Source organism: Lagenorhynchus albirostris, chromosome 2 (assembly GCF_949774975.1).
Source record: "Lagenorhynchus albirostris chromosome 2, mLagAlb1.1, whole genome shotgun sequence".
Taxonomy (NCBI): domain Eukaryota; kingdom Metazoa; phylum Chordata; class Mammalia; order Artiodactyla; family Delphinidae; genus Lagenorhynchus; species Lagenorhynchus albirostris.
Genome location: NC_083096.1, coordinates 160,797,715 through 160,819,363, shown reverse-complemented (window position 1 = coordinate 160,819,363; position 21,649 = coordinate 160,797,715). Strand labels below are relative to the sequence as shown.

General features: G+C 51.7%; 2 protein-coding genes across 5 annotated transcripts in view; one reads left to right on the top strand and one right to left on the bottom strand.

Moving 5' to 3' along the window:
• Positions 1-12,309, top strand: part of HDAC1 (histone deacetylase 1) — a 40,358-nt gene extending 28,049 nt beyond the window's left edge. The window contains exons 4-14 of one of the 4 annotated variants that reach the window (XM_060140702.1): positions 4,306-4,380; positions 6,113-6,251; positions 6,712-6,853; positions 7,958-8,050; positions 9,217-9,325; positions 9,407-9,547; positions 10,097-10,205; positions 10,298-10,428; positions 10,683-10,835; positions 11,373-11,421; positions 11,700-11,864. In XM_060140702.1, coding sequence (XP_059996685.1) covers positions 4,306-4,380; positions 6,113-6,251; positions 6,712-6,853; positions 7,958-8,050; positions 9,217-9,325; positions 9,407-9,547; positions 10,097-10,205; positions 10,298-10,428; positions 10,683-10,835; positions 11,373-11,421; positions 11,700-11,727 — 1,169 coding nt within the window. In that variant the 3' untranslated portion in view covers positions 11,728-11,864. Of the gene's footprint in view, positions 1-4,305; positions 4,381-6,112; positions 6,252-6,711; positions 6,854-7,957; positions 8,051-9,216; positions 9,326-9,406; positions 9,548-10,096; positions 10,206-10,297; positions 10,429-10,682; positions 10,836-11,372; positions 11,422-11,699 lie in introns of all 4 variants that reach the window. The other 3 variants (XM_060140700.1, XM_060140701.1, XM_060140703.1) reach the window with 3 other exon arrangements.
• Positions 12,310-12,502: 193 nt separating this feature from the next.
• Positions 12,503-16,019, bottom strand: MARCKSL1 (MARCKS like 1). The gene is made up of 2 exons (XM_060142719.1): positions 14,593-16,019; positions 12,503-13,772 (listed from the first exon to the last, which is right to left on the bottom strand). The coding sequence occupies exons 1-2, from the start codon at positions 14,677-14,679 to the stop codon at positions 13,263-13,265; spliced, it is 597 nt and encodes a 198-aa protein (XP_059998702.1). The 5' UTR covers positions 14,680-16,019; the 3' UTR covers positions 12,503-13,262.
• Positions 16,020-21,649: the final 5,630 nt, after the last annotated feature.

The window sequence follows — 21,649 nt, the reverse complement described above, 5'->3', positions numbered from 1 at the left end:
CATGCCACCAGAAAACTACTAGAGCTGATCAATGAATTTGGCAAAGCTGCAGGATACAAAATTAATGCACAGAAATTTCTTGCATTCCTATACACTAATGATGAAAAATCTGAAAGAGAAATTAAGGAACCACTCCCATTTACCACTGCAACAAAAAGAATAAAATACCTAGGAATAAACCTACCTAAGGAGACAAAAGACCTGTACGCAGAAAACTGTAAGATACTGATGAAAGAAATCAAAGATGACACAAACAGATGGAGAGATATACCATGTTCTTGGATTGGAAGAATCAATATTGTGAAGATGACCATACTACCCAAAGCAACCTGCAGATTCAATGCAATCCCTATCAAATTACCAGTGGCATTTTTTACAGAACTAGAACATAAAATCTTAAAATGTGTATGGAGCCACAAAAGACCCTGAATAGCCAAAGCAGTCTTGAGGGAAAAAAACGGAGCTGGAGGAATCAGACTCCCTGACTTCAGACTGTACCTCAAAGCTACAGTAATCAAGACAATATGGTACTGGCACAAGAACAGAAATATAGATTAATGGAACAGGATAGAAAGCCCAGAGATAAACCCATGCACCTATGGTCAACTGATCTATAGCAAAGGAGGCAAGAACATACAATGGAGAAAAGAGAGTCTCTTCAATAAGTGGTGCTGGGAAAACTGGACAGCTACATGTAAAAGAATGAAACTGGAACATTCCCTAACACCATACGTAAACAAATCAAAGGACAAAGGATTAATCTCCAAAATATATAAACAACTTATGCAGCTCAATATTAAAAAAACAAACAACTCAATCCAAAAATGGGCAGAAGTCCTAAATAGACACTTCCCCAAAGAAGAGAGAAGAAGCACATGAAAAGCTGCTCAACATCACTAATTATTAGAGAAATGCAAATAAAAACTACAATGAGGTATCACCTCACACCGGTTAGAATGGGCATCATCAGAAAATCTACAAACAACAAATGCTGGAGAGGGTGTGGAGAAAAGGGAACCCTCTTGCACTGTTGGTGGGAATGTAAATTGATACAGCCACTATGGAGAACACTATGGAGGTTCCTTAAAAAACTAAAAATAGAAATACCAGATTTCTAGAATTCTAGAATTACCAGAATTACCAGATGGCCCAGCGATCCCATTACTGGGCATATACCCAGAGAAAACCATAATTCAATAAAACACATGCACCCCAGTGTTCATTGCAGAACTATTTGCAATAGCCAGGTCATGGAAGCAACCTAAATGCCCATCGACAGACGAATGGATAAAGAAGATGTGGTACATATATACAATGGAATATTACTCAGCCATAAAAAGGAATGAAATTGGGTCATTTGTAGAGACGTGGATGGATCTAGAGACTGTCATACAGAATGAAGTAAGTCAGAAAGAAAAACAAATATCGTATATTAATGCATATATGTGGAACCTAGAAAAATGGTACAGATGAACTGGTTTGTAGGGCAGAAATAGAGACACAGATGTAGAGAACAAATGTATGGACACCAAGGGGGGAAAGTGGCACGGGGGAGTGGTGGTGGTGGGACGAATTGGGAGATTGGGATTGACATATATACGCTAATATGTATAATATAGATAACTGATAAGAACCTGCTGTATAAAAAAATAAAATTAAATTAAAAAATTTTTTTTAAAAAAAGGATGAGGTTCTCTAAGTACTTCAAGGCACCTTACTGACTTGATTCAGAGAGATGTCACTAGTGCAGTGCTTTATAACCAGGGGTGTCTACAGGGACAATAACAGGGATGAAGAGCTGAGTTTTTTTCAGTATTTACCAACACCTAACCTAGGAAGTTAATACATGTAATAAGACCAAATAAGTCTGGTTTCCTTGCTCTTGCTAGGATGTAATTTAAATGCTTTATTGTCACTTTGAGAATTTGAGAATCTTAAGCAGAAGTTCTGACATAATTTTTAATAATTAAAATTGGAACATAAATAAATGCGATTTTTATTTTTGGCAGATAGTCTATCAAAACATGAGGCTTATGGTAGAAACGTGATAAAAGGGACTTGTGCTGGTAAAATTTGGAGGCATTCTTGTCCATTTTGTAGATGTATAAACTGAAACCCAGGGAGGTGAGATGACTGTCCCAGGGTAACACAGCAAGATAGTGGTGGAATGGAGAATGGAACTCTGGTTTCCTGATTCTGGACTATTTTAAAATATGTTGCACATAAAATATTTCAGACACACACACAAAACTATAAAAAATTATACAATGATCAAACATGTCCCTACAACCAGCCTAAGAAAGAAAACATTGCCAGCACAGTTGAAGCCCTCCTGGGCACCTCTCTTTGATCACATGCCCTTCCTCTTCTACTCCCCTCTCCACCCCATTCCCACCACCACCAAGGTGTAAGCACTATCCTGAAGTCAGTGTTTAATCCCATGTGTCTCTTGCTGCAGTATATGCTTTTTAGTGCCTTCTTGACCTACGTCTGCTCCCCCATCTCTCACCCAGTATTGCTCCCCATCAGTCTAAAGCCAGCCTAAGAATGAGAGAAGTTTTATAGTGGGAAGAGGGAAAACCCATAGAAAAGTCCTCCCTAGTCTCACAGATTAGTCCCAAGTGAGGGTCTGCTCTCCCATTTTACCCCTTTTCCATCTGTAATCACACAGCTCCCTTGAGCTGGGAATAATGGACTGGCCATCTGAGCCACATGTTGGTTTGGGGCCTGAAGGAATATATTTTTTCTCGTTTCTAAAATACCAATTTCTTGTCATGGGAGCTCCACATCTCAAACAGGAGTATAAGCAAAGGTTTGGGAACCCAGACAGACCAAGCCCACTGAAGGAGGAAGCAGCCAGAGAGGGAAATCAATTGCCGATGGATAAATAAATAGCCTGGCCTCAGGGACCAAAGTTCTTATTGACACAGCCTCCCAGTGTTTACCTGGGAAGTGGGGGAGAGAGCCACCTACTGCTTACCCCCATACACACGCCACCTTTCCTCGGAGCACTGTGCTTGGCAGGGCACCAGATCAGAGCACCCTCCCAAGTTTAGGGCAGTGCCAGAGGTGGTAACTCTTGTGGTTATTGCAAACCTTGAGCTTCAGCTGTGTCTCAAGAGGTCACCACAGTCTAAGCTGGGCTCTCCTACCCTCCTCATCCTAGGGCTCCTCCTCCTTGCTCTACTTTGGGAACCCCTGTTGATAATAATGCATGCAATGGGAAGACTGGGACAAGAGAACGAGAATTTAGCCCCACCCCTGCCTCTAACTTCTGTATATCATTGACATCTCAGCAGTTTCCTTTTCTGTGAGAGCAGACTTGGAGCCATAAGGTTCCTCTGTAGCTCTGAGTCTGCAGCCTTCAGGTGTGCTTCCCTTCCTGTCTTTTTCATTTTATTTGCATTATTGTTTGCATGTGGTTCCACATTATGTGTTAGTTTGTACTTTTACCCCTTAGGCCTGAAATAACTTTCCTCCAGTTGTCACTTGGTATAGTAGAAGAGCACTGGACTGTGGGAGTCAGGACACCTGGACTCTGGTTCTACCACTGCCTGGTTATATAACCCTGGGCGAGTCACTTAGCTTCTCCACATCTGTTTGTTCCTCTGCACAGTGGGGTTGATATTTGTCTCGTCCAGCTTTTATGGGCTTGTTAGGATCAAATGAGACTGTGTATGTGAAATTACTGGGGAAGAGGCCAGAGTATATTTTCGTAGGCTTTTAGGACAGGCAGACCAATCCTTGAATACCGCCTCTGCCATTTACTGACAGTTCACCTCTTTGAGCCTGTTTCTCCATTTATAAAATAGGACCAAACCCTACCTCAGGTGTGTGAGGATAAACGACACCAGGTACTTAAAGCACTGAGCATAGTGTCCGGCACGTTGTTAAGCATCCAGTGGATGACAGTATAGGTCTCTGTTCTTCACTTCCTTGTTGGCCAGCTGGAGTGAGGTCCAGGAACAAACCCAGGCTGGAATAAGAGGCTGTATTTTTCTCCCTCAGGAATGAACCAACATTTTCCAAGTATTTACTTGCTAAATGCTTCCCCATATAAGATTTCTATCAATCTTCTCAACAATTGGGTAAGGTGGATGTCATTATTGCTAGTTATAGATAATGAACGAAAGCTCAACAAAGTTAAGTGACTGGACCCAGTCACACAGCCAGTAAGTAGTAGAGCCTGGACAAGAACCCAAGCCTTCTGAATCCAAATTCTGCATTTTTTTCATCAGCTCATAAATATGTAAACAAAAACTAAAGGAAATTGTGGAAACTAACCTTTTCCTATGTTTTTTCAAGTTAACGTTGGTGAGGACTGTCCGGTATTTGATGGCCTCTTTGAGTTCTGTCAGCTATCTACTGGTGGCTCTGTGGGTAAGGAATATACATCCCTCCTTAAAGGCTGTGCTGGGTTGTACTAGTGAGGTCTGTCTTTTAGGCCACTATCCCAGTGAGGCTGACCTGTGACCATGTAAAATGGTCCTGTGAGTTTTTACCTTAGGTCTTGAAAATGTCCTGGTTTAGTCCCAGTCCAGGTTCAATCTGACATGGTACAGACAGGTGTCCTTGGCTGTCCTCTCCTACCAAGACATCCTATATACAGGAACTCTCTGCAGACCTTATGGGCTTGTTGAGATGCTGTACATAAAAGTAACTTGTGAACTGCACAGTGCTATAAAAATGGGAAGTGTCATCATCTGTCTTACAAAAGAGTATGGTAATTACCTTTGGAGGTCAGAAATACTCCCCACGCATCTCCCACTTCCATTTGTAATGTCTAGATTACCTCCAGGATCACTCTACGCTTTCTTTTTTTTTCTTTTAAAATTTAGGAAGTTTTTTTTTTTTTTTTTAAATTAATTAATTTTGGCTGCACTGGGTCTTAGTTGCAGCGTGCGGGATCTTTAGTTACGGCATGCATGCGAGATCTAGTTCCCCAACAGGGGATCGAACCTGGGCCCCCTGCATTGGGAGCGTGGAGTCTTACCCACTGGACCACCAGGGAAGTCCCACTCTACCCTTTTTTAACAAATGTTTATTTTTCTATGATCATTGTTTTTTCTCCTCCCCCCTCGCTACCACCTCCTAATGTAATCTCAGAAAACAAAGAAGTGCACAGGGAAAAAAACTGACTACAATCACACTGTCCACAGATAACCATCGTTACCATTTTGGTGTTTGTACATCCATGCTTTTTTCTGTGTGCATATATCTGGACATAACATATATACATCTGTATTTTACAAAAAATGTGTCATATATATGTATAGTTTTGTGCCTACTTTTTTACTCAGTAAATCTTTTTATTTATTTAATTTTTTAATTTATTTATTTTTGGCCACTCCATGTGGCTTGGGGGATCTTAGTTCCCTGACCAGGGCTTGAACCCCGGTCCCCGGCAGTGGAAGCGTGGAGTCCTAACCACTGGACCGCCAGGGAATTCCCTCTATGTTTTTTTTTGTTTGTTTTTTTTTGGGGGGGTACGCGGGCCTCTCACTGCTGTGGCCTCTCGCGTTGTGAAGCACAGGCTCCGGACGCGCAGGCTCAGCTGCCATGGCTCACGGGCCCAGCCGCTCCGCGGTATGTGGGATCTTCCCAGACCGGGGCACGAGCCCGCGTCCCCTGCATCGGCAGGCGGACTCTTAACCACTGCGCCACCAGGGAAGCCCCTCTTCAAAACGTTTTGACCATGAACCACATTTAGAAGTATTTACACTTGCAATCCAGGTTATGCATGCACGTGCACAACACCCTCTCTCACTCTGAAGCCAGTTTCACAAAACAGTGGTTACCTTTACTATTATTCTGATATTTTTATTCTAGTCTGTCTCATTTAAAAATATATATACTAATCATAACCCACTAAACCAATTTTAAGGCCTACTAGTGAGTTACCACCTTCAGTTTGGAAAACAGTTTTTTTAGAGTAGCCAATATCATGTTTATTCCTGTTGGAATAGGGTAGGGGGAGAGGACTGGCTTGTGAATTGTACAATACAGCTGTTGAATAGGCAGGTCCTACCTCTCACTGGGTTCCCTTGGCTTCTTGGAGGAAAGGGAGAGAGTGGCTTGATAACAGGCTTGTGTTCTTTCTTCCCACGTCCAGCAAGTGCCGTGAAACTTAATAAGCAGCAGACGGACATCGCTGTGAATTGGGCTGGGGGCCTACACCATGCAAAGAAGTCCGAGGCATCTGGCTTCTGTTACGTCAATGATATCGTCTTGGCCATCCTGGAACTGCTAAAGTATGCCTTCCTGGCCTTGTCTCTTGGAGGAGCACCTTAGGCCAGGTTCCCATTTCCCCCTCCCCCGGGCTTGCCTCCCTAGTTTGCTTTTCCTAGCAGTGTGCTGGCTAGGATGTGTTCGGTGAGTGTCTCTGGCCATCCTCTCCTTGACGGGGTCTTGATTTGATCTGAGCCCACGGCAAGATCAGGGGCAGGCGCTGCTCAGATCCTGCCTCCAGAGTGTCCCTGTGTGGCTGGAGTTGACCCTGGCTGTAGAGTAGGAAGATCGGACTTGATCGGCTTGGTCAGGCCTCTGGAGACACCCTGCCGCTCTTCCACCTTCCTTCAGCCAGTTTCCGCGTCTCTGGTGCTTAGAGATACCTGAGGGAGGCAGCCAGCCCGGTAAGCTGGGACCTGGCGCCCTTGGCGCGTCCCACTCCCAAAGAGCCCCCAGAACCCCCTGACCCCCTTCTGATCCTAGGTATCACCAGAGGGTGCTGTATATTGACATTGATATTCACCACGGCGATGGCGTGGAAGAGGCCTTCTATACCACAGACCGAGTCATGACTGTGTCCTTTCATAAATATGGAGAGTACTTCCCAGGAACTGGGGACCTACGGGTGAGAACTCCCTTCAGGGGCCAACCAGCTCACCCTCAGCTGCCAGCTCTTAACTCTCCTATCTCATGTCACCAAAAACCACTTCCTGCGTCTTCTGCCATTCAGAATACCACACCCCAGCCTGGGACACCTGCCATGGTCTCTTTCCCTCTCTTATTCTGGAGGAAGGGAATGATGGTACATAAAGGGTTGGAAGGGATGGGGGTCTCCTGACTATTGCACTTCCCTCCTGGCCACAGCTGAGTTGCATTACACTATTCACATGTCCCAGACAGCTTGAATTTTAGGCTAGAAACATCAGGTTCTCTCCCACGGGCTAGGAATTGGGACCTTTATGGACCATCTCAGGGGTTCTTAATGTTTTTAGGTTACCCTCCCCTTTGACCATCTGACTGAAAGCTATGTACTCTCTCCCCATAAGTACATGAAATTTTACATTTGTTATCAAATAGTTAATAGATGCCTCCTCCTACTGAAGCCCATCCATGGACCTCAGGATAAGAATCCCTGGAAACTGATTCATTAAACTATTCTGCTTTGTGAGAGCATGAATACAATGAAACCAGCCATTTTGCCATGCCAGTGGCCCTTGGGTGAAAAAGTGGCACTAATTCAGTTGTTTGCCGTGGCAAGCATTATAATAACTGAGCCTTTCCAATTTTGAAGAATTCTTCTTCCGTTTCTGCTTTCCTTCCACACCTCCCTAGAGAGGAGAGTGGTGGGTAGAGGAGTGAGCAGTAAAGCGCTCTGGAAAGGAAAGGGTTGTCGTGGGGTGGGTGTTATTTCTATGGTCCAGCCCCCAGCCACCTTTAACCTAGTCCAGGGGGAGAGGTCTCATGCTGTGTGGTAGGATATTCAGTCTCTGGTTCCATAAATGATTCTCAGCCTGGGTGCAGACTCAGTGGTGTGTCCAGAGACGTGAGCTAGACTTGTTCCACCAGTGAGGGGAATGGTGCTAACCTGCTCTGTCCCTGGCCCACCTCATGGGCCCAGCTTATCTCTCTTAGAACCACTGCTTCTTTCCTTAGCCTTCCAGCCCTCATCCTTGAACTTCCTCCTAGCTTCATCATCTTTCAGTTTTACTTTAATGTGCTTCTTGATTAGGATATTGGAGCTGGCAAAGGCAAGTATTACGCTGTTAACTACCCGCTCCGAGATGGGATTGATGACGAGTCCTATGAGGCCATTTTCAAGCCGGTAAGTGGCTTAGGCTTATCCACCACTGGGCTATAAACAGGATTGATCTAAGGGAGGGGTAGCAAAACACCTCCAGTGTACTTCGGGATGTCTCCCCACTGAGAGGCTGGCTGGAAATGAGATGTGTTTGAACCCTGGATTGCATGCTGTGTGGCCAGTTAGGGGAACAAAATTCATCCAGATATTTACTGATGCCTTCTGTGGGTCAGGCCCTCTGCTGGATATAAGAATAGCTAAGACATGATCCATGCCCTTGAAGACCTCACAGTCTGTGGTGTGGGAGGCAAGCACATCCCTGACAGCATGTGGTCAGTGCTGTTTTTGAGGGATGAACATGGGCTGGGGAAAGCGTATTCAGAGATGATTTCACAGAGGTAGTGACATTTGAGCTGGACTTTGAGAAATGAGGAGTTACCCATGTGAAGGAGGCGGGGGCTGGAGGGGAGGGGTGGCATTCAGCAGAGGGAACAGCACCAGCAGAAGCATAGAGGTGCCAATACGTGGTATGTAGGCCAGTATGATGTGAGGGAGGAGTGTTGAAGGATGTGGTGGGAAATGTTTGTCGGGGTCAGTATTTCAAAGGTAGCCTTGAATGCCATGCTGAGGAGTTAAATCTTCACCTGTAAGCAATAAGGAACCATTACTAGAGTAGTAACCTAGTTAGGTTAGGTTAGGTAGTCGTTTAGCAAACACCAGGTGCCTACTATGTACCTTGTAGTAAGGGCAACAGAAAAGCCTAAGTTATGGTCTCTGTCCTCAGTTACATTAGAATCTAGTGAGAATGAGATAAACAAAAGTGAAGTGCCTCCTCACAGTATAAGGCTCAAAGTCTGCAGGACCAAATGCGTAGAGCAGATGCAGCTAAGGGCTGCATCAGAAGGGCTTCTTGGAGCAACGAAAGGAGGGAAAGATTTAGGGAATTGATAAGGAGATTGTCTTAGGCTCCTTATTAGAGCTAGAAGGCTCTTGGAGATCCTCTCAAATTGGAAAACTGAAGAAATTGGGGAAATGAGAAGCCCAGGCTTGTACTCCCTTTTCTCTGAGGGAGAGTGGAAAGGTAGGAGTGAGTGATAAGGAGCCGAAGAAAGTGCTGCACCCACACTTTGCAGCCTGAACCTCAAATAGCTTTTCTTGAGGCTGGTAGTGACCAGGTTGTGTCCTTTCAGGTCATGTCCAAAGTAATGGAGATGTTCCAGCCCAGTGCAGTCGTCTTACAGTGTGGCTCTGACTCCTTGTCTGGTGATCGGTTAGGTTGCTTCAATTTGACCATCAAAGGTGAGGCCAGGTAGCATAGAGACGGGAGGGCAGGGTCCTGCTGGGTGCTCCTGCAACTTGGCACACCTTCTCCCACCAAAGGGCACGCCAAGTGTGTGGAATTTGTGAAGAGCTTCAACCTGCCTATGCTGATGCTGGGAGGAGGTGGCTACACCATTCGTAATGTCGCCCGGTGCTGGACATACGAAACAGCTGTGGCCCTGGACACAGAGATCCCTAATGGTAATAGCTGCAGGGCCAGATTGGGCTGGGCAGCGCAGGAGCTCACGTGCCCCTTTCCCATTGGCTCTACAACCTCTCCTCTTCAGAGTCTGATTCTCCTGCTATCCTCTTGTGGTTTTCAGACCGTAGCTGTCAGTTTTTTTCTGAGTCCTTTAGTTGACCCTGTCCCCTGTCCCTCAGCTGCTGGTCTGGACAAAATTATCAGTGCTTATCTATAGCTTTGGAATTCATACTCTGTAGGGTAACTGGGGTAGTGACTGAGGGAGTGCTCGCAATGAATATTGCCTAAATTTTTCTAAACCAGGGGATTCAGCCTGCTTCATACACACACACGTGCACGTATGCACACAAACACACCACTGGTGTGGACACTGGAGAATGGCTTTAAAAAAAATTGAAATCCTATAGGTACCCAAGCCTCACCCTATCTTGGAGGCATGCTTCTCTGTTTGATAGTTGGGCTCACAGGTCCAGATAAACCTACAGATGCTTTTCTCAGGGTCCCATGGTGGCCAGTCTCTTAACTCTCTCACCCTCTGCCCCAATTAGAGCTTCCATACAACGACTACTTCGAATACTTTGGACCAGATTTCAAACTTCACATCAGTCCTTCCAATATGACTAACCAGAACACTAATGAGTACCTGGAAAAGATCAAGTGAGTATATCCTCCCCCACACCCCTAACAACATTCCAGGCTCTGGTTGGTCCTTGACCAGAGCCCAGCCACCTCTCTACCATTGGCCATAGACAGCGACTGTTTGAGAACCTGAGAATGCTGCCCCACGCGCCTGGGGTCCAAATGCAGGCCATTCCTGAGGATGCCATTCCAGAGGAGAGTGGCGATGAGGATGAAGAAGACCCTGACAAGCGCATTTCAAGTAAGACCGAGACCCAGGGGCCTCCACCTTCCTACTCCGCAGGCAGTTCTGACTTCCCTCCACTGTTCCTGGCTCCACATTCTCCCCAAGCTGCCCACCTGTTGAGAAACCCAAGTACCTGTGCCTGTAGGGATAATTTAGAGGGTCCAGGTCCCCTTCCCTTGGTGTCTTTTGGGGGAACATGCAAGAAAGCGCTGGGCAGACCCTGAGATAAAGAATCTGCTCTCCCACCCATATTTTCCATTACTTCCCAGTCTGTTCCTCGGACAAACGAATTGCCTGTGAGGAAGAGTTCTCCGACTCTGACGAGGAGGGAGAAGGCGGTCGCAAGAACTCTTCCAACTTCAAAAAAGCCAAGAGAGTCAAAACAGAAGATGAGAAAGAGAAAGACCCAGAAGAGAAGAAAGGTGGGTTTGGGTTGGGCCAGGACTTGGATCTTGAGCCCCAGGCCCTGGAGGAGGAATTTATGTAGGGCACTGGGAGGAGGGAGCTGACTCAGGCCCTGCCAGCTCCTTAGGGCTCTTCCTTAGCTACTTGGGCCTTTCACTGGTTCCCAGAAGTGGCAGGGCCCACAAAAGAATGAAACTCAATTCGTCATCTTCACTGGCTGATTGAGCCCTGCCAGGCTCCAGAGCCAGGGACATGCCTGGGCTCCCCGTGGTCGGGAGCATGGCTCTCACATACCACCCAAGACCTTTTCTCAGTGCTTCACCCCAGTTTCCCAGGGGGCTGCCTCCACCCACCGGGTTCAGGCTCTAGCAGGCTGGGAAACCGGTCCAACCTGTTTGTCCTCTGCAGGGCTCGCTGGGAGGGCCTGGGATGGGCTTTTCTCTCTTTTGTATGTCCAGTGAGCTGTAGTGTTGGGGAAGGGGTTTCAAAGTGGAGATCCCATGGGTCTTTCCAGAGGGGCTGCCCTTGGCCATCCCTGCACTCTTATGTTCTAGAAGTCACAGAAGAGGAGAAAACCAAGGAGGAGAAGCAAGAAGCCAAAGGGTGAGGAAGGAGCTGTCTATCATCTCCCTGGCATTGGAGCACCAGCCCCTTTGTCCCACCACGCTGAGAGGGAAGGCGCAGGGACAGCTGGTCCAGCTTACAAAGGCCTCTTTCAGGGACCAGTCTGTCTGTCTCTGCAGTTCTAGGCAGAGCTAGGAAGCCCCAGCCTTTAGCAGTCACCTGGGCAGCCGGGGTCCTGTGGAAGTCATTGTACCCACACTTTTGCCTTAAAGCCTCTAGGGTGGGTTATCTCATGCCAATCTCTGCTCTCTCCACAGGGTCAAGGAGGAGGTCAAGTTGGCCTGAACAGACCTCTCCAGTCTGGCTTCTTGCCAAGTTCCCCACCTTTATCCCACAACCCCTCAGATTTTATATTTTCTATTTCTCTGTGTATTTATATAAAAATATATTAAATATAAATATCCCCAGGGACTAGACAGGAACCAGGGCCCTGAGCTCAGGGCACACGTGTTAGGTGAGCTTTTCTAGTAGCTGCCTTGCCACCCATCCCTCCCGAACTCTTTAATTTTGAACCATAACGGATGCCAGGTCTGGGTGGAAGGGATACACTTAAAGCAGCCATAGGACAAAATCTTGAAGTGCCTGCTTTGAAAAGGTGCCCTTATTGAGCATTTTAGAAGGGGTGGCTGGGTCTTCAGGGACTCCCTGTTGTTCTCAGGCTCTTGTCATCAGCCATTCTTAGATTGATTCTGTTCTCATACCTTCCCACTGGCCCCCAGTGAGCCAAGAAACTCACACTGCCTGCCCTCTCTGTCCTCCCCCCAATTCTGCAGATGAAGATTGGTAGTCTAGTTTCCTTTTTGAGATACTATTTTCATTTTTGTGAGAATCTTTGTAATAAAATGGTACATTTCTACACCCTCCTGAGCTTGTCTCCTAGTAGTATCCCTGGGTTCATTTCGACTCCACTTCCCTGCCCTTCTGGTGTCCATGAGGATCTGGGCAACCCCTCAAAAACAAAAGAACCCCACAAACTTACCTGTCTCAGTCCCCCCTCAAGGTTTGAGGTAGACCAGTCTTCTCACCCTACCCCAGAAGACCACTCATTAAAAAGCACCACTAAAGGGACGACATTTATTCCTTTTCCAAATGTTACAGTAAAACCAGGTGGAAGAGAATGGTTTTAGCAGTTAGAAAAAAAAAAAATTACAAATCTGGGGTTTGGCCATTAAAAGTTATTTACAACAATGGGAGGGAAAAAAAAAAAAAGACAACAAGAAGTTGTTTCACATTACATACCTCCCCCCCACCCCAAAGCTTAATACTTGCTTACCAAGTCAAAAAAGAGACACAGTTGATTCACAAGCTGGAGGTTCGAACTTGAGTAAGACATTTAGAAAAACCTAGACAGGGGCAGTGTCCTCCCCAGCCCAGGGGCCACTAGGCCCAGCACAGGAGACTACAAACAACAGGGGAAGGTGGACACTCAGGGCGTGGGAGTAGGCACCCCCACCTCTGGCTCAGGGATTTGGGGAGTAAACAAAGCCTACTTGGAAAAGAACTGGGGAAGAAAACCAGCAACTGCCTTCTGCACAGGTGGGGACAGGGAAGGAGGCAGGGACAGGGGCAGGAGCATTTCACATCACTAACCTAACTTGGGAAACTGCAAGGGACCATCTTCGACTGGCCTTAAGAGGAAGACCAGATGGATGATGGGAGAATCCACAGGAGGGAGAGGAGGAGAGGGAACGTGGCTAGGGGGCAACAGCCCCTTCCTTTCTGGGCACAGGAAGGCAGCCAGGTCACCAGGTCCAGGCAGTGACCTCACAAGGACAGCACAGTTTTTGCAGCTTAGAGATCACCCACCTGCCCCCACCCAGCTACTCATTCTGCTCACTCGCTGGTGTAGGGCCACTCTCCGGCCCCGAGGGAGTGGATGGCTCTGCGGCCTGGGGCCCTGCCTCTTCTGTGTCTCCTCCCTTGGAGGCAGCGCTAGCCTCTGCCCCTTTGGCCTGGGGCTCCTGGCTCTCAGGGGTGGCAGCATCCTTCCCTTCCAGGGCAGTGCCTTCCTCGCTGCAGGCACCGATCTCCCCCTGCTCCTGCTCTTCCTCTGTGGGTGAGGAGGCAGACGAATCACCCCCTCCCTCCTTCCGATTTCTCTTGAAGGACAGGCCACTCAATTTGAAAGGCTTCTTGAAAGAGAATTTCTTCTTCTTCTTGGGGGTCTCCTTGGGGGGGACCTCCCCCTTGGCCTCAGCGCCCTGGCTAGGGGGTGCCGGCTCGATGGCATCACCAGTGGCCCCGGCTGCCTCCTCTGTTCCGTTCACGGGGGTCGACTCCCCTTCACCTTTGGGGGATAAGTCTCCATTGCTTTTCACGTGGCCGTTCTCCTGCAGGGCAGAGGAGACAGCAATGAGGGCCGGGGCTCTTACTCCCCTCCCCCAGCCCGCCTCTGACCTCTTCCACGCAACGGGGTCCCGACTCGTTCCGCCGCACCCCCAGAGCCTGGTTGTAACCTCACCCCACAGCCGGCATCCCGTCAAACCTCTCCCTCCTGCCCCGCACAGGCGCGCAGGGGCCGCGGCCGACAGGAGGCGCTGGGGTCCCGGGGCCCCCACCCACCTCCCCCGGGGCGCGCTCTCTATTCCGCGCAGGGCCGCCCGCGGCCGCGGATCCCGGGCTGGCGGGCGAGCCGTGCAGCCGATATTGGGCGGGAAGCCGCCCCGGGGCGCTGTTCCCCACACCTGGACGGCCTATTTTCCCAGCCTCCTGCTTTGTGTAAACGGCCCCCACCCACCTCAGGCTCTCCCCACCTCGCGGCTCCTCCCTAAAAAAAGCCGTGGGCTATCGAGGTCGAGTCTGCGGGGGGAGTGCCCTCCCCTCCGGCCCCCGCCCCGCGGCCCCCGGGCGCCCCCTTGGCGCGGCCCAGCAGCGCCTTTGTTCCCCGCGCGGCACTCCGGGCGGCCAGGGGGCAGCGCCGGGGGCCGAGGCCGCGAACAAAGAAGGCGGCGGGACCCGGCCGGCGCCCCCTCCCCGCCCCTCCCCTTGCTTCGCCCGCGGGGGCTGCGGCGCCGAGAACAAAGGGACCGGGCGGGGGAGGGGGCGCCGCGTGTCCCGGGCCGGACAAAGCGCGCGGCCCCGGCCCGAGGCCCTAGAGGGGGCGAGGTACGAGAGGAGGGGGACGAGTCGGGCCGTGCCGAGCGCACCCACCTGTCCGTTGACCTTAGCGGGGGAAGCGCCTGCTGCCTCCTCGGCGGTCACGTCGCCCCGGGGAGCCTTGGAGCTCTGGCTGCCCATGGTGGGGGTTCTGCTGGGGGGCGCCCGGAGCCGCCCCGGGCTCGCGCCGCAGGGGATAGTTCGGTCGGGTGGGCCTGGCCGGCGGAGGGGTGGGGCTCGCGCCTGAGGGGGAGGGGTGTCGGGGGGAAACCTAGCTGCACCCCCGCTCCGTGCCGGACCCGCTAGCAACACTCGCCGCCGCTCCGCTCCGCGCCAGAATGCCGCCCGCCGCCCGCCGAGCCGCCTATATATATGCGCCCGGAGCTCGGGGCGGGGCCGGACATTTAAATGAGCGCCCAATCGAGGGGCGGAGGCGGGCTCAAGTCGCGGGCCCCACTTGAGCGGTGGGCGACGCTGGCGGTCTGGTCTCCCCAACCCGCACGGCTACCGGGGGCAGGTGGGTTCCAGGGTGGGAAGGGGAGAGGCGGGTGCCTGAGGCGAGCCCAGAGGCGAGCCCAGAGGCGAGCTGGGTGGAGGGGGGCTCCTAGAGGAAAGAGGACAGAGCAGTCGTCCCTTCCTCTCACCGCCCATCTCTCAGGTGGACGCCCCAGCTCCTGGAGTGGCCCCCATCGCCTTGGTCCCGCATTGGCAGCCCCTGTCAGTCTCCCCCTAGAACTCTTCGAAGGGCTCACATGCCCAGACTCGTCAGCCGGCTGGTCCAGAGTTATTATGCTCCAGAGAATATGGTCATGGAAGTCTCAGGGCCCCAGCTGGGTTTTGTGCCCCCTCAGGCCGGGAGACCGGTCCGAGGTCCCGCCCACGTGCCTGCCTGTCCAGGGCAGCTTGGGAGGTTTGACCCACCACAGGGTCACTCTGGTCAGACTGGTGAGGTCGTGCCTCATCCCTCCTCTCAGTCTCTTGGTGGCCCGTCACACTAAGCCCCCACAGATAAGCTCACCTTTGGTCCCTCCTGTTCTCAGCCTGAACCATGACAAAGTCCCATCTGGGGTGGTGCCGTGATCTTGAGGGGCATCTCCATCCCCATTTGAAAGCCGAGGAGCCTGAGGCTCAGAGACCTGGACATAACCTGTCTGACTTCGGTGCTCTCCCTTCACATCTGCTCCCCTACATCAGAGCTCCCCGAAGGGGGGGCGCTCAACAACCCTTAAAACACTCCAGTTCCTGAGGAGGAGGAGCCTTGGATGGCCCCTTCAGGACAGCCCCCAAGCTGCCCAGTCCAGCCGTCAGCCCCGCCTGAGTAGGGGAGCCCGGGGACAGGGGCAGGGGGGAGGAGGCTGGAGACTCTCCAGCTGGAGTCTCCTGCCACTCCCCCTAGCCCAGGCCAGGGGGAATCCCAGAGTCCTGGCTGGCCCCGGTTGTGTGTCTGGCTGCCTCCCCTCGGCCCCCAGGAGGAAGGGGATGGGGGCTGGAGGAAGCAAAGTGTTGCAAAAGCAAGGCTGTGTCCGGGACAGCTCAGCACGTCGCTCCCTTGCTCCTTCCCTCCTACAGGTATGGCCTCCTGGGAGGCCTGAGGCTGTGCGGTGTGGAGACACCCCAGGGACTGAGAAATCAGGAACTCCTACAGATCTGACAACAGAGGGGCGGGGCGGGCTGAGGTGGCTTCTACATACCAACTCACTCCTGTAGCCTCCATCCCCACCCCCACTCTGAGACTACAGAATACTCTCGGCTTCATTAGCACCCCCCATTTTACAGACTAGGACACTGAGGTTCGGAAAGGGAAAGTGACATGTCCAAGGGCACATAGCAGATACCAGTAGCTGAGGCTAAGAGTTTGGAGAGACCTGCAAAAAGGGGCTGGGGGCTGTAAGGAAAGTCCTGGAAGGAGTCTCTGTTGAGATCTGGGGCTGCCTGGTTAGCGTGGGAGGTGAGAAGAGCTAGCTTTGGGGAGAGGAAGGGACACCATGCCCCACGGCAACTCACTGACAGGACGGTGACTTCTCTACCCAAGGCCACTAAGGGATGGACGTTGTGACCCACGTCTCTGTCTCGGCCACAATAGGGAGCCCACAATGCTGCCAGGCGCGGCCCGCACCGGCTGGCAGGGCTCAGATGGAGGGTGTGTGAGTCCTGGAGGAGTTGGAGTCCGAGGTTAGGAGCAGATGCTAAGGCTCCCGATTTCCAGGCGCTGCCCCGTGGGGATGAGAGGCAAATCGCCAGGATGATTCCAGGAGGACAGAGGAGCATCAGGGCTAAAGGATCCCGTGTCCCCAGAGCCCCAGAGGGAGGCTGGTCCACAGGGGAGCCCAAGCGTCCCCCACCAGACATCGAAGGAGGCTGGGGAGGGGGCACCTGGGAGCTGAATCCCTCAGCAAATCCAGGTCCCAGCCGAATCCGGCTTCTGGAAGAGGGAAGAGGCTTAGGATGCTGTGGGTGTGAGTGGGGGTGGTATCGCAGACCCCACGGCCTCCTCCATCCACACTCGGCTCCTTCCTCCCCAGCTGCTGCCCGCCCAGACAATGCGCCCATTGTTCTGTATCTCCAGGGGCCTGTGTGCAACTGTGTGTGTCTGTTTTTCTCTGTGTGTGACTGTGTATTGCTCGGTATCTGTCTGTGTGTGAGAGACTTTGTGACTCTGTGTATGTGTGTGTGACCAGGTGTGTACTTTTGTAGTTGTGTGAGTCTGCATCTTTGTTTGGCGATGTGTATTTAGGGTGAGAGAGAGAGCCTTGGTGACTTGTGATGACTTTCTGAGTCTTTCTGGGTATGTGCCTGTCTGTCCTTGAGGTTGTGTTGGTGACTGTGTCTGGCTGTGATCGGGTGTGTAACTATGAGTTATGTGCATAAGAGAGTGGCTACTTTGTGTTTGTGTGAGTGGCTGTGTGTGCCTCAGCCAGTCAGGTCGTGATGCTCAGGACCTCTGAGATGTGAGCTTTTGCCAGGGCAGAGTGGTAGGGGAAGGAGGAGTGGGGAAGACAGGGGGGCTCGAGTTTGGATGGCGGAAGCTGCAGAGTCTAGACTGTTTCGCACATCCCCCATCTGTCCCAGTTCTCCAGTAAAGGCTCAGACGCTGGTCCTGTCCTGAGATGCTCCTAGTCCCCATGGACAGAAGGGAATGGGACCCCGGGAGAGCACTGGGTGGGGCTGAAGGAGGGCAGGAGAGAGCACCGCCTCATAGAGAAGGCTGTGGGGACACTTTGAGGCCTCTGAGGAGGGCCCTGTGGTGGTGATCAGGTTAGATGCGAGGTGAGGGGTGAGGGCAGTATCTTGTCAGAAATGGAGGATGGGCCTTCCTAGGGGAGGGACCAGCATATGCCAAGGCCTGGAGAGGGGAGGAGACACCAGGGGATGGCCAGGTACCAGTGGAGGCCTCAGGAATGGTGACTTGGCACGGCACAGTTCCCAGCCCCAGGGTCCCCATCTCCTTCCAGGGAGCATCAGCTGGACTCGGAGACCTTAGTTCTGGCCCCAGGTCCGCCTCCTGATTTTTTTTTTTTTTTTTTGCGGTATGCGAGCCTCTCACTGTTGTGGCCTCTCTCATTGCGGAGCACAGGCTCCGGACGGGCAGGCTCAGCGGCCATGGCTCACGGGCCCAGCCGCTCCGCGGCATGTGGGATCCTCCCGGACCGGGGCACAAACCCGTGTCCCCTGCATCGGCAGGCGGACTGTCAACCACTGCGTCACCAGGGAAGCCCCCGCCTCCTGCTTTAACCGTAAGCCAGTCCTTTCTCCTCTTGGGCCTCAGTTTACTCATCTGCACAGTGAGAGCTTGGCGTCTGTGATTCACATTCATGGAGACTGGAGTTCCTCCTTCTGCTCCTGCATGGCAGAGCGTCAGCTGTGAGTCACGCAGGGCCCCTGCCCTCAGGGCTTTCCTGGCAACACCTTACGAGGAAAAGAAAGAGCCAGAGCAGGGTCAGATGAGGGGCCTGTGCGGGGGGCACTGGGGATGGAGGAAGGGCTTCGAGGGCACAAAGGGGAACAGCAAATGGTTTGTGTGGGGTGGGGATGAAGGTAGAGGCCTTGTCTGGAGCAAGATTTAAGGGACAGGATCCTAGGATTTGGGGACTGGCTGGTACAGGGATGGGGGTGGGGATATGGGAGTGATGATGTTGTAGCCCACATTTCTGTTTTGGGTGACACCTGCCAAAATGGATCCATGACTGATATAGGGCATCAGAGGAAAAACAAACTTGGGAGGGAGTTGCTGAATCTAGCCTTGCTGAGTTGGAGGTGCCCAGGGAATATTTGGGGGGGGCATCCAGGAGGAAGTCTGCAGTCTATATGCTTCAGCACATAGACATGTGATCATGTTTCCTGAGCCAAAGGCCAGGGCCCAAAGGCTAGGGTCTGGCTGGTGACCTTAAAGGGATAACAGATAGAAGGTTTTCAGCCAGAACTGACCCCAGGAAATCTGGATCTCTGGTTGCTGCTAGTAAGAGGGTGACTGGAACCAAGCAGTGCATGAGGTCACCCAGGAAGTCCCTGGGTGGTGGGAGCTCTGCCACTGGTGGGGCCAGCAGCAAGAGAGGGCCCTGGGAAGGGAGCCAGCAGGGAGGAGGAGGAAAAACCCTAGAGGACAGAATCATGAGATCCTTGACCACACGGGAGAGTTTTAAAAAGGTAGGAATGGGGACTTCCCTGGTGGCGCAGTGGTTAAGAATCCGCCTGCCAATGCAGGGGACAGTGGTTCGAGCCCTGGTCTGGGAAGATCCCACATGCTGCGGAGCAACTGAGCCCATGCACCTCAACTACCAAGCCCGTGTGCCACAACTACTGAGCCCGAGCACCTAGAGCCTGTGCTCCGCAGGAAGAGAAGCCACTGCAATGAGAGAAGCCCCGGCTCGCTGCAACTAGAGAAAGCCGGCGTGCAGCAACGAAGACCCAATGCAGCCAAAAATAAATAAGTAAAGTAAAAAATAAATAAATGTATTTTTTTTAAAAAAAGGTAGGAATGACCAACGGTGATAATAATCATAGCTGCCAGCATTGATTACATGCCTATTGTACACCAAGCCCTGCACCAACTGCTTTCCATACGTTACCTCATGAGCCGGTGAGCTGTGTGGCATCATTGTTCCCCCTTACAGAGGAGGACACAAGCCCAGGGAGGCGGAGTGTTTATGTGAGCAGAAGAGGAGGAAGTCAGGACTAAGAGGGGCGTGGCCGTGCTGGGTTCAGCCGGGACCTCCACAAAGGGTCCTGATGCTTCTGATTTGGGAGAAGCAGTTAGGGATGTCGGCAGGGAGAGGCAAGGCAGCTGCAGGGCTGGGATCCCTGGGACTTGACTCCCCAGCACCCTGGGCACGCTGGTTCTGGCTTGTTTGTCAGCAGGACCCAGGTGTGCAGCCTTCCTGCCAGTCCTGGGCCTTGAACCTGGGTCTGGATAATGGGACACCTCAGGGGCCCTTCACTGGGACCCACCATCCAACCAGTCACCACATGACAGAGACAAGGGATTCTGGAAATTCCCTTTCAGGATTTTAGGCCACCCAGACCTTTCATTTCTCCCTTTCCCTCCCTCTTCCCCTGGTCTCTCTCTCTCTCTCTCTCTCTCTCTCTCTCTCTCTCTCTCTCTCTGTGTGTGTGTGTGTGTGTGTGTGTGTTGCGGGTGGCTGTGCAAACTGGACAGGACCCAGCCACTATCTAATAGAGCTGTATCTCTGGGGCTCAATTTCTCCAATAGCTAAGAGGTGTGTAATCCCAGCTTGCCTGCCTATCTCCCCCAGGCTCAGTGAGGTCACCAGAAATTCAACCCAGTTATTCTGGGCTGCTCTCAGCCTCTCCCTTCCTCCCTCCCTCCCCTTTCCCTAACTTTCAGTTTCTTTTCAGATCCTGGGTGCCTTTGGGGGAAGAGGTGGCCAAACCAGTGGAATGTGGACTGCTAACAACTTTCCAACGAAAACCCCCCATTTAGGGGAAGTCCCTTTAAAAGGAAAACTGAAACTCTCTCCTAGTCCAGTTCCCAGTCCCACCCTTTCCTCTCCACACTGCTCAGACCTTGACGCATCACCTCTCCCATTCAGCTTCTTCTCCCAAATGATCTGGATCCAGACTACAGCTACCTTCTAGCTTTGTGACTCTGGCCAAGTCCCTTCCCCTTGCTGAGCCTCGCAACGCCCACTCTGTAAAACGAGGACACCAGGCGCCACTTTGAGTTGTGGCAAAGGGTTCAGTGAGGTACTGCTGTGCGGAGGCAACTGTAGTGGTGAAGAGCTGGCTCCGTCATATCCCAGCGGTGTGGCTTTAGGCCCTATCTGAGCCTCAGTCTCCTCATCTGTAAAATAGGAATGATGATCATACCTACTGCCTCAGGGTTATTGTGAGACAAATGACCTAGTACCGTGACGTAAAGCCCTGAGGACCAAGCACTTGAGGCGCAGAGCACGCGGAAACATTCGACAGTGTTCCTAAGTGCGATTACGTGAAATGCTGGGCAAGGGCCATTCCCTTCCCCTCTCTTCCCTTCCTGCCCTAGGGAGAGGAGGTAGGTGTCCAGGACCACCCTGGGATAACCTTGCGCCCCCTCCATCAGCTTCTTCTGGGGCGGGTGGTGGCGCTGGTGCTGAAGTGTTCAGAAGGGAAATTTATTTGGCTCAGTCAATTCCTTAAATGGCAAAGGAATCTGCCTCTCCCCAGAACCCTGAGGATTTTCTTTCTTTCCTCTCACACCCCAGAAGTGTCCCCCGGGGACCTCCTTTTGGTGACTATTCCCAGAAAAGACGTACTCTGGACCCCCCTCCAATGCACACGTCGTCTGTCTGTCCCCTCCCAGCCTCTCACATCCTCCTTCCCTCCCATCTGTCTGCACAGGGAGGCCTTACCTCCCAGGGACTGGCCGTCAATGCTCCATGTTGTGCCTCCAAGAGATCGGGCTCCCAGCCTCACCTCCTTCTTCTTGCTCCTTGGCCCACTGACCTTCAACTCTCCTGACTTTTTAGTTCATCAGAGCTGAGCCTCTCCCACCTCAGGGCCTTTGAACAGGCTGTTCTCTCTGCCTACAGTGTCTCTCTCCACTTCTCTACTTGCTGAATTTCTACTCTTCTCTTAAACCACTCCTGAGGACTTTCCAGATTCCCCAGGAGGAAGG

Coding starts and splice junctions, on each gene's coding strand:
- MARCKSL1 (XM_060142719.1), bottom strand. CDS start 14,679: ATGGGCAGCCAGAGCTCCAAGGCTCCCCGGGGCGACGTGACCGCCGAG. Junction 13,773..14,592: donor CCGCTAAGGTCAACGGACAG/GTGGGTGCGCTC, acceptor TCTGCCCTGCAG/GAGAACGGCCACGTGAAAAG.